General features: G+C 36.7%; 1 protein-coding gene across 1 annotated transcript in view; it reads left to right on the forward strand.

Annotated features, from left to right (window-relative positions):
* Positions 1-12,721, forward strand: part of VPS13B (vacuolar protein sorting 13 homolog B) — a 429,788-nt gene that overhangs the window by 366,641 nt on the left and 50,426 nt on the right. The window contains exons 42-43 of the mRNA XM_066334019.1: positions 7,498-7,679; positions 9,440-9,789. Of these exons, the coding sequence (XP_066190116.1) occupies positions 7,498-7,679; positions 9,440-9,789 (532 nt within the window). The remainder of the gene's footprint in view (positions 1-7,497; positions 7,680-9,439; positions 9,790-12,721) is intronic.

Genomic DNA, 12,721 nt, shown 5'->3' on the forward strand with positions numbered 1-12,721 from the left:
CTTGATTCTCTGTTCAGTGCAAGTCAAGACTTGACTGTTTTAAAGATATTGAACAAAATGTTACTATTTCAATAGTATTGCATTGTTATTCACACAGATTGCTTACTATGCTAACAGGAAAAAAAAATTAATCAGTGTTTTTAAACACTGAGGATCCATTTTTCATTATGTTTATGGCTAGAAACACTGTGCAATGACAGATATTCACTCTGCATTCATTTCATTTTGGTTAATATGTAAAGTAAAATGAATGAGTACAAATTCTCTCCAGAAACAGCAGTGGAATTGCTTAACATTTTATATTTACCGCAGAAAACCAAAAATTACTCTCTTGGTTCATTTACTGATTCTTGTTGCTTATTTATGAACGCAAGCTTCAATGAGTATGTAGCATCCATATATGTGTTGCACAAAGCTACAGAATTCAGAGAAATCAGGGAATATGAGCATGGCTAACAAAATCAATGAAGAAAATTAAACATCTGGTTTCCATTAATAGTATCAGGTTGGAAATGATTTCTTGATGTTAATTGTGAAAGAATGCATTTTCATCATTGAGAAGTTAAGTGTTTTAGACAAGGTTAATTCCTCTGAATGTGGGACCCTGGCAGAATTGCCTTCCTGGTCAGCTTAACACCACAGAAATGTGAACTCGGTGGGAACTGGAAATGATGTTGTGAAATTTAGTAGGTTTTTTCATCAAGGCATTTAGCACTGTAGTCATGTTTATTGTTTTCTGCTCAAATAGAGTTTATCACTATATGTAATGTTTCATTCAGGGAGCTCTGATAAGCTAATGAGCTATAATTGTTCAGAAACAACAGGAATTAAACTGAAGCATTTGCAATTCACTGCACAAGGATAGCAGGAGAGGAATGAAGGCAGCAAAAAACATTTACCTCACTACTGAAGCATTTGAAGGTAAACAGACAGAAGAGAAAGAGGGAAGTCAAAGGAAAGTTCCTGGAAGTGACACCTACCTGTCCAGAGGCTGCAGAGTCACTAATCTGGATACTTTTGTTGGCCTGGGGAATTTATAGTATCTTTAAGAAGTGTAGTTTATACCTACGTGAACTCACAGTAGACTAGAAATTTAAAGATTTGTATAGGTCAGGGTGAACTCCAGAAGCCAGAAACCAGTGGGATATACAAGGAAACCCTCTGATTTCAATCAGAGGAGAGAAAGAGTTATACTCCCTGCCTCAGAAGTGTTTTTAATTTGGAAGGCATGGGTTTGCTCTCATGAGACCGCACCTGGAGTACTGTGTCCAGTTCTTGGGGCCCCAAACTGAAGAAGTATGTGGACCTGCTGGAGTGATTCCAGAGAAGAGCCACAAAGATGATCAGGGGTCTGGAGCGTCTCCCCTGTGAAGACAGACTGAGAGACTTGGAATTCTTCATTCTGAGGAAAAGGCTGCTCCAAGGAGACCTTAGAGCAGCCTTTCAGAACCTAAAGAAAGCTGGAGGGAGACTTTTTACAAGGACAAGTAGTGATAAGGGGGGATGGATTTAAGATGAAAGAGGTCAGGTTTAGATTGGGTATTAGGAAGAAATTCTTAACTGTGAGGGTGGTGAGGCACTGGAATAAGTTGTCCAGAGAAGTTGTGGATGCCTCATCCCTGGAAGTGTTCAGGGCCAGGCTGGGTGGGACTTTGACTATCCTGGTCTAGCATAAGTTGTCACTGCCCTTGTCAGGGCTGTTGGAACTATGATCTTTAAGGTTCCTTCCAACCCAACCCAATCTGTGGTTCTGTCATAAAAATTCAAACTGATCTGTCTAACTTCAAACAAAGTACTGCACTGAAAACTTTTCTTGAGGATGGCTGCAGGAAGGACTGGTGTAAAAGTAGTCCTGACCTGTCTGGAGTGGTCCTTCTCAGGAAAACTTAATGGGTCAGAACAAGAGCTGCTGTTCCTCAGATATGAGGCTTTGACCTACAGTGTTTGAGGCTTTTTCTTGGAGACAGAGTAAACTTGCCAGCAACATGTCACTGACCTGGAGGTTTTGAGACAGTGCCCAAGAACTGAATGTGTATGGTTACAGCCACAGAACAAATCGAAGGTAGTGGTTAAGCCCTAAGAGGATCATGTTCTGTTAAAGGGAAGCCTTGTGGAGCAGGTGGTGACACAAACTGTGGACTGCAGAGAAGACAAACCTTTCTAGATGTCTAGTGGCTTATAGGAAGTCCTTGCTGGAAATAACTTTGCTGAAACTTTGGCTTCATCAAACGTACTGCTCCTGGTATGGATAATTTCTTCTCACCAAGCACTCTGAAATATGTTCTAGATTCTACTTAACCAAAAAATGCCGAACTTTCTTGGTTTTGAGAGAGAGACAAGTGCCCATGTTGTGGTAAATGTCAAAGTCTTCTTCCTAAAGCAAGCATTTAACATGGGATTTTGCAGACTTGTGGGAAGAGCCTCAAGGCTTAATGCCAGTGATGAGTGTTAAACCAGGGAATTCTAGTGCTGAGGGATCTGTGAGAGTAAGAAACAAAGGCTGTATAAAAGTTGAACCTCAGTTTTCCTGAACACTCATGATGATTTGACATTAATTACATGCTGCAAGTGTATGGTTGATTTGCAATTATAATAAACTATTAATTGCAAAGTATAAAACTGCTTAGTCTTGTTGAAGTTTATCTTCTTAGTTTGATGTCGCATTTTGGGTCAGACTCTAGCTAATGGTCAGACTGCCATATGTATGCAGCTGCTGCTCAATGATAATATTTTTTTCCTTAAAATTCTGCAGGGTTTGCTGGTGGTTTTTTTTGGGGGGGGGGGGGGTTTGGTTGGTTGGTGGGTGGTGGGTTGTTTTTTTTTTTTTTTGGTAACCTCTGTGATATGCTAATTAATGATAGCAGAGAGCTGATCCGTTGCTGATCCGTTTAGTACTTTATTGCTGATTCCTAATGTTGTTATAAGGTATGAAATTTAGGTGTCTCATGTGACAGGAAAACAACAAGGCTTGTGAGAAGATGTGGATTCAGCTGCTATGAGTGGCAGTAGCTGGGAGGGTGAAATAGAGCAACCAGTGGTCAATATGGGAATATGCAAAGAAGGCCTAATTCAAATCCTGTGGTATGCAAAGCTCTTCTGAGATTGATCAGGAACTAACTGGAAGTATAAAAATCAAGGAGCTATCTGATGAAGGGCATAATATATGCATGCATGTTGTTTATTTTTGAGAATTTTGAATCCCATTCATTATTTCTATGCATGTATAAAGTTTGCATGAACATTTATGATCGTTTACTCAATGAATGAACAAATTTGAAGCACTAAGTGAAATAATTTACCCTCTCTTTGGAGATGTAGTACAGTGTTTATGAAAGAAATCATATATGGCATAAATGACTGTTTATGGAAGACCTTAAAACAGGGGAAATTATCACAGAATAAATTATTTTTATGTGTTGCATTTGCCTGTTGCAGGACTAACAAATCGTAATTGAAATTACTTTTTAAGCTCTGTTTGGTTGGTGAGACACTGAAACCCCTTCCTGGTTTGGTTGGGAATGAGTTATAATTTTTTTTGTTTAAATGGGTTGCATTACAAGATGTTTTATATATTTGTGCATCATCTGTGTAATTTAAACAGTATTTTTATAATTAATGACACACTAATGTAAAATAGTAATTGAAAGTGCCTTAAGATACAAACCATGAAACAAGTACAAAAACTTTTAAATAAGCCTTAAATTGCTACTTTTTAAAAATTCAAGTGAGGAATCATGATCATGTTTCTTGCTAATTTTCAGCTTTTATTCAAAGTAAATGATGTACTGTATTTTGACCTCTAACAATTTGAGTTCAGACCAGCATTTGAGTCATAAATTAAATGAGTTAAGTGGTCTCTTTCTTCTTCCTAGTGGATATTTTCCCATGTTGTAGTTTCATCACAAATGGCAGTTTTGGTTTAAATATTCCTCTCTTAAAATAACAAGAATAATGCGGGTCACTGCTAAGTCATTGTTCTCAGTTGCCATATGTTTAATGTGAGCTACTTTGAATGATGTGAAATATCATATTTTATATGATTTCAAATGTAGGTATTTCCCATTTTAAATATTCTGATATTTCCCAGCATTAAAAAAAAAAAAAAAAAAAAAAAAAAGGATAAAGAAAAAAAAATATGTTAATAAAATCAGGTCAGTTTTATTTTTAATTTCCTCTGATTTTGCTACATTCCTCCTTTAGCATGTGCCAAACCCAAAGCAGTAGAATTTGGTTTTTCCTCTTCTTTCACAGCTGAAAAATTGTGGACAGCCCACACTTTGTTTTGTAGCTCCAAGGCAGCCAAGAAATGTGGGGGTGTTTTTATATTGTATTCACTTGATGAACAAATTTTGATTTCAAAATCACATCTTCTTCTGATGTTAATGCTCCTACTGTTGTTCACCAAGACTTAATAGAACTTTTCCTGTATTTTCATTTAACACTGCTTTATTTGCTGTCTGTGCACAGCATGTGATAAAGGGCTGTGGGGTTTTTTATTGTTGTGCTCTCTGCACAGTCAAAGGAGAAAGTGACAGTGCTACAGGTCTGATGGAAGTTTACCTAGGCAAAAAGTTTAAATGGGATTCAATTTAAAATCAAAGGGTTATGGTAGTGGCTACAGTTCCTCTTTAAAAACTGTACGTTTGTATTATGACTTTTTATTACAGTTGGGTTTTTAAAAGAAAATACTAAAATAATTTGACTGCTGCTTTTAGTATATTTTGTACTGTAGCTGGTTTATACTGTTACTGTCTTCTTATTTTCATAATGACATGTGGTCATATGGGGCTATAATTCTGAATATGGTTTCTGGTTGAGTAAAAATCAAATGGACCTCCTCACAGATAAAACAATTACACTTCAAAAAAAGTCTGGGAAGATGGGAAAAAACAGTGATGAAAGATCCTTGTTGCATTTTTTTTCAGATAGTCCCTAGAAGCCTATTTTCTCTCTGTGGAGACTTTAACTTCTAAACTGTGGTTTAGGATGCACTGTCCTGCTCCTCTCATTCCTCCACTGCCAGCCCTTGTCCCTCCCTAGCAGGGGAGAGAGAGGATGCAGGGACAGTTCCATCTCATGGGGCAGCATTCAACCACCCTCATTTGCTGTTTCTCTCTGGTTAAATTTTTAAGCATCTGGTTGGACTCTGAATTTTGCAGGGTTTCAGTGTTGGGTCTTTTTGGTTTCTAAGGTGAATCCTTTAGGAAATGAAAAGCAGCTTTGAATTTTTTTGTTCCCAACATTTCAAAGTGCTGACTATTACCTCTGTATGGTCTGTTGCTTGTGGGGCAGAAAAATGGAAAAGAAATATGGCTAAATGCTTTACATTATTTCCCTGGTGTGAAGCTCCTGCCACATTTCCTTCTGCATCAAGCACATCCTGTTGCTCTGTCATCATGGTGTTCATAAGTGAGAAATCACAAAAGTTCCACCATGGTAAAATGCTCAAAGAATAAAAAGCAGATATATAAAATCTGACTAAATAAGAAATTGGAAGGTTTTGTTTGGTTTTTATTCTATGAAAATATGCATCTTCAAAATATGTTGAAAGAAATAAAAATGCTTATTCACCAATAGATGAGTCAAGAAATAGGTTTCTGAGGAAAAGAAATATATATTTTCAGAATTAACCTCAAATATCAGAAATAAATGTCTTTCCTCTTTACTACAGTCAGTGTTACAGCTGTTCATGAAATTAAGTCTTAATTCAGAATATCAAAGTGCAGTTAATTTTTTTAAAGTTCTTCATAGTTTGGTTAACATTTGTTTGCATTCATCTACCCCAACAGAGAACTGTTTTCATTTCATATGTTCCTGAGTTCCTGTTTCTAATCAAAATGCAACAAGCAAAAAATCTTAAAATATTAATAGTTACTTTGAGAGATCTAACCAGTTTTGCAGATTGAAAAGCACTTAGTTGTCTAAATCAGCATATGAATTTTTGTTCTTTTGGATTTGCTTCCTTCCTTTGTTCCAGCAATCTAAGAAATATCCATTGCAGAGCAAAGTAAAGCATCCTGTTTCTCTGTTATCCAGTCCCATAGATATTTTATCATGTGAACACAAAGAATAATTTTATTTCCAAAGGTTCCAGTTCTCAAAAGGCCTACAACACTGTCTTTGGAATTTAAACAGGTCAAAAAGCACAGGAAAGCTTAAAATTCTGATTAATTCATTTATCTTTCATACTTTACTGACTTATTCTTAATATCCTGTCATGATTCTTTGGTAATTAGCCAATCTTAGTTGGTTTTTTACTCCTGCATAAGTATTTTATGTCCACAAGTCTTAAGCTAGATTTAAGCTGTATAAATAAATACTATACTAGATAGTTACTGCAACACTAAATAATATTGTTAAATTTACTTATCCATGGAATTCCATGCATTTACAGCTGAACATTTTGAGTACCTACTGTATTTGTGCATAATTTTGAAGTAAAACACATTGCATGATGAAAAATCTGGTCCTAAAAGTTTAAGGCATGTTACTTGGAAAGCCACTGTTCAAATCTGAACTAATGTTTGAATTTAAAATATCTTTAAAATGTTAATGGAAATGGATTTATGGCGCTTTGTAAAAAACTAATGACTTTTTGATAAAAATATTAAGCTGACCTTAGTCCATCTTTCATTTTTATTTTAAAAGTAAAGACAATATTTGACTGAGGATGTGGTTGCAGTTCTCTTGAGTCAAGTCTAAACTTTTAAACTAAAACTGTTGAGAGCCAAACTTCAAAAGGAGTGAGGAAAAGGAACATTAAGAATAATTTTGGCTAAATTAGAAAGTTTATTTGTACTTCTGTGGTGTCTTAGCAGCTTATAGAATTGTAGTATAATGTTAGTTTCTCTCAAGAGACTGAAAGATAATGCTTGGAAATTCATGGAGCATTAGTTAGGAGCACAATTATGAAAAAAATCAGGGTGTTGGCAATTTAAATGTGTAGTTAATACGTTGTAATAGATGCTAGTAAAGGGCTCCAGACTGATTTTATAATACTTGGAGATTATTTTTGAATTATGATTTTAGAGTGAGAAGGGCAAAGGAAATAAAGACTAGGGGTTCATACATAGAAGTAGTTCAATGGTTGCAAATTGGTTTCCTTAAAATCAGGTGGAAAAAATCTAAATCATTCCCTTGACCAGATGAACTTTCATCTCATTCTTACAGCTTTAGTAGCAATAATGTACTCTGATTAGCTATTTCAACAATTAAAGATACCTGGCATATTTTGGTTTTATTTTCTGCAAATAGACTTTAGGTTTGTGGTTCAAATATTTGTAAATTGAACGTGTGATTTGATAAAAGCACGGATGGATTGCAATCTTGTCTGTTGCAGTCTGCTTTGGAAAAGTACAGACACTGGCATTAGCAGTTAAAATAAAACCATGATGTTGTCTGTGGAAGAAAATGAGGGTTGAACATCTTCAATTCCTACTGTAAAGCTGCAAAATCCTGGAAGTGTTGAAGTGCTACTTTGTTGTCTTCCTTCTGCAGCTCAGAAAGTGAATCTGGCTCCCAAAGTGCGTGCGATCAGCTCGTGACCCCCACGGCATTAGCAGCCTGTACCAGGGTGGACTCCTGTTTTACTCCTTGGTTTGTGCCATCCCTAAGTGTGTTGATCCAATTTACCTGTTTGGAAGTCCACCTCTGCCATCATCTTGATCAGCTCGGCACAGGTATGTACTGCTTTATGTGGAATAATAAAAACATAGAGTTCACAGGTGCTGCTTAACCACTGTCCTGCTCTGTGTAGTAATTTCCTCATTCAAACAGTCATTCTTGAAAGAAGCCATCACAAACAGCCACCAGTGGCACAAGGCTTCAGGGTGAGACTGATGACTTGTGTGCAGTGAGGCTGGGAGAGCAGCCCCTTCCTGCCCCCGGAATGGGTAACTGTAGAAGCCGTCTGTTTTCCATAGTCTGATTAGGGACAGCAGGTGCCACTTCACTTTTGAGCCATCTTAGTGAATGAATTTGATCTTTTTACATTTTCCAGTGTATTAACAGCACTGTTAAAATACTTGAAGATTTTGCAACCTGCTTAGTAAAAATTCCTTGGAAGAGCTCTGAGAATTGCAGATTTAAGTTATTTCAGTTATGATCACTTTCGGAGCTACATCTGGTTTTGTTCAATGCTCTCTGTCATTGCATTAATGGCAAATACATTCCAAGAGATCTTTAGATTATTGTCTGATTTTCAAATGCCAGGAATGCTTTATATGGAAGATGGGCAAACTTCTTGGATAATTTTGACAGGGACAGCTTTCTTCATGTGTAGTTTTTGTGTTTCTGCAAGTATTACAATATATTCATTATCAAATCATACCAAGACTGACATTCAATGACGAGCAAATAATTTCTTCTCTATCAGCTACCTCTATCAGTACATAATCTTCCTCACTATTGCAGTCTAATTCCAGATGCTCAGTCTTTAAAATTACATATACCGGGAAAGGCAAAAATCAGATTAAAATCAAACACAGCTGTTTTATTTCCCAACAATGACTGAGTTTATGCTGTTGTTACTGTTGTTATAGCATCTAAAGGCCTTAAGTTTTGGTGCTCCTTTGTGCTATGTTATACACAAAGGGAGCACAAAACTTGTATCCATTACAGTTTGTAGAATAACAGGGCTTGATCCTGGATAAGGATGAGTGTTTTGGTTCCAAATCCGTAGAGCACTAGAGCATATGCTAATTTTAAGCATGTGAGTAGTTCCAGCAACATAAATAATAACATCAATGGAAATACTCTCATGCCTAATGTCACACAAGGGATGTACGTGCCTTGCAGTGTCTGCTGCCGCAGTGCTCAGCACTTTGCACGATTGAGACTTCAGCGAAAGCGATAAAATCTTTTTGTGATGCATTTCTCGTGCTTTAGTCGCAGGATACTGCTTTGTTTCATTTCTAGCATTATGGGGTAGTATGTCACATTTCAGTGGGTTTGTGGTCTTGAACTGTCCGTAACTGCAGCAAAGACAACTTCCAGTGTGGAGCCTGTTGGCCTGCACAGTCACATGTCAGCAAATAGTGCATTGCTCATTTTTATTGTCTTTGTGATGTGCTATGTGTAGAATATCAAACACACCTACTGTAGCAAAAATTCACACAGAAATATGGTCCCTGTTCCAAATAAGTGGCAATCTGAAGCATTGAGCAGTGTGTAGATAAAGCAGTTTCACTGGCTGGTTTATCTACCATGAAAAGATTTTGGTTTGCAGATACTTTTTGTTTGCAGCTGTTATTAATTATGATACTGTTTTACATCTAACAAACAGTGTGAACAGGATTTATTTCAGATTTCAGAAATGTCAACTCTCTGATAAATTTACTTGTTTTCATCTTACGTACAAGCAGTAGAAGCACATTTTACGAAAACATAAAGAATGCAGAAATGGTGATGTTCTAGTGTTGTTTGTTCTTTTACTTTTCAGCACCACCAAAGTTTCTTCAGCCATTTTTATCTGATAAGAACATGCCATCTGAACTAGAATTCATGATAGTTTCCTTTGGTGAGCCTCATGTATATCTTCGTCAGTGGAACGATGAGTCAGTGTTCCAGGAGATCCAGTTTTCGACTCAAGCTGACTGTAAACTTCTGGAGTGTCGAAATGTGACCATGCAGAGTGTTGTGAAACCTTTCAAAATCTGGGGGCAGATTGCTGTTTCCAGCAGCCCAGCAGGAAGGCTGTTCGACTGCACGATAATGGTTGACCCCATTTTCATCAGCTTTGGCCAATATGCACTTCATTCTCTCAATACAGCAATTCAAGCTTGGCAACAGGTACGCAACACAGTAATGATAAAAAACGTAGCTATTGTGATTAATTTAATAGAAATTTAGAATATCAACTGCTTTCATTAAAACTATTTCAAGGTGTAAAAGCCCTAACTTATACTGAAATTGTTTTTTTTTCCTGATAAACATTATTTCTGCAATAGCAAAGAAAATTAGGAAAAAAGTATGTAAAGGTAGATGTAACCAGAACAGCCTGAGTTTCAGTGAAACTACATGGATTTATATCAGAATAATCAAAGCCCTGGTCCTGAAATGCAAAATATTCCATTAATTTATGAAAAGGTGAGTGCCACATGATACATCAGCTCAGCTCAGTCTGAGCAACAGCACATATTGTTTCCAGCTACTACTTCCATCCTTATTGAAGTTCAACACTAGTTTCACATTACATTCTGTGCAAGCAGCATTAATGGCTGAAGCCAGCCCCAGTATAAGAAACTTGCTTCTGCAATGACCCCTCAAAGGCCTGTAATTCCCTTACTCCACTATAGCCTTGAAATCAAATCATTCTCTTCATCTGCCTGAAGACCTATGTGGAGCCTGGGAATTAATTACCTATCATGGCACTACAATAACAAAGCCCCCAAAAAAGGATAAAACATCTGTTTTATATCAAAAAATTCTTTTTTAAGGGCATTCCATGGTTTTCTTGTTGCAAAAGGACATTCATAAAACAAGATCTAGTGTGATTTAAATCTTCACAGCTGGCTCAAATATCAATGTGAACAAAAATCTTTGTAGCTCCAATTTCTGTTTTTTGTCATATTTTGAACAATGCTTTTAATAAAAAACAAACATAGAAAGTATAAGAGAGTCCTTGGTAGGCTGCTTAAACACAAAATATTTCTGACTTAGTACTAGCCCCTCATCTAAGACATGTGTGGCAACTACTGCAAAATGGCCTTCAGAAAGGTCAGCTTCCTCTTAGGATGGGGGAAAAAAAGATCTCTGAGACATAGCTATACATATAAATAAAATATGGTGCATAAATATTTAAATGTTTTAAACCACATCATAGTGTGAATGACTGACTGACTACTCTGTGCCTTGAAGGAATATTCTGAGTTGAAAAAATGGAATTGTATATTTGATTAAGTAGAGCCATATGTCTCATGGTATATTGCTGACAGGTACATTCTATGAATAGTTGGTACTGATTTATACATGGATTTGGCAATGTTAACATGAGCCACAGGAGGATATACTTCTGTAATTGTTGCTGTAATTTTCTCGTTTCCTCCCATGTCAGGGGTACTTGCCACCAGTTCTGATGTGGTGGGTATCTAGCCCAGAGTATTTGAGATTAAAAACTTGCATCGCTTTGAAATTAGGGAACAGTTAACACGCAAGTGGGTTCAAAATGGCTTATTAAATTAATTGTATCCAAGATGTTTTTTGTGTGACTTTACCTCCAGTTTGAGGGGGTTGCCATGCCCTGAACAGGGAGGGAATACATTTCCCAATAATGAACATTGTTTGATGTTTGTTGTTCACACAAAATACAGTATAAACGCTACAACCAGAAGCATGAATTTAATAACCGGGAAGAGTTATTTGAATTCTCCACATATTTTTTACTGGATTAAAATCTGCAACAAGTGATGTTGGAGTCAGCAGACAGGCAGATGAAGCATGAAACAATTCGGCCATGCACCTTTAGGTCAGGAGTTCAGAATTAACAGAAGCCTCTATCAGTGTCTTTGTTTCCTAGATATGGACTGATGGTTGTTGGATGGATTTTTGTTGGTTTTGTTATTTTTTGGTTGGGATTTTTTGTTGTTGTTGTTTGTTGTTTGTTTGTTTGTTTTAATTAAATAATGGTGAACATTTTGAAAGTACATTAAGCCTAAAAAATACCAGGCTTTATACTTCTAAGTCACATGCTGAAAATCTGAGAGGATTAGCACTTTTTACAAACAGTTTCCCCTTTTGACATATTTCACTGTCTAATCTGAAATCCCTGTTTAACTACAAGCAGTAACAGCTAATGCACATCTAAATACAAAGCTAGAGTAATGGGTTTAATAATTAAAGACCTGGGCAAGGAATTTCAATATTGTTATTAATTTGGCTTTATTATTTAATAATAACACAGCAACTATCAATTGAGATAGAAAATGCATGTCTCCTCTGAATATACATTGGTGGAGTGTGTGGTATTTTTTCCCCTTTATTTGGGCATTTAAGCCTTCATGAATTGTTTTACAGCTTTAGTGCTTTGAGTTATCTAGAGATAGAGGGTCAGCTGAGAAAACAGCGCCCCAGGTATGGTACAAAGTGTTATTTCTGAGAAAAAGCTTTTCCTTTGTGGTCTCACATTGCAACAGTTCTCGCATTGCAACTTCTCAGAAGTCAGAAAAGCTCCTGTTTAAAACCTGATTTGGACCACTAGAACTTCTTTTCTCAAGGTTGGCGTGGTGCTTAACCTTTCTGTTTGCAGTTGTGTACGTGTTCTTAATGAGCTGGGATCAGTCAAAATTACATCTGTGATCACAGTAGTTTCCCCATCTTTCTACAGCAAGCACAAAGAACAAAGGGAAAAGGATACAGAAGGTTTCTAGCTGATAATACCAGGACATAACTATGAGAATGAAGTTTAAAGAATCCTAAGGAAAATATTATTTTCTCTTGGGAGGCTCCAAGAGAGATAAATTGCTAAAGATTTTCTGTGAAAAAAACATTACTAGGTGACAGAGTGTGTGTGTGTGTGTGTCTGTGTCTACATGAGAGAGAGAGAAACAGCTTGCATAAGTCTTCAGTAGCTTGTGAAGCACAAAGAAAATAACTTCGTGCATATAAAGAGGCCTAGGCTTTTATGGTGTGGGTTTTTTCCAGATCCAGAAATGCTTTGAAATAGCTGTGAGCTAAGACACAAGCAAAAAGTCCTGAGACAGGGAAGGCCTGGTGACTAGTATTA

This window comes from Sylvia atricapilla, chromosome 1 (genome assembly GCF_009819655.1).
Source record: "Sylvia atricapilla isolate bSylAtr1 chromosome 1, bSylAtr1.pri, whole genome shotgun sequence".
NCBI classification, from domain to species: domain Eukaryota; kingdom Metazoa; phylum Chordata; class Aves; order Passeriformes; family Sylviidae; genus Sylvia; species Sylvia atricapilla.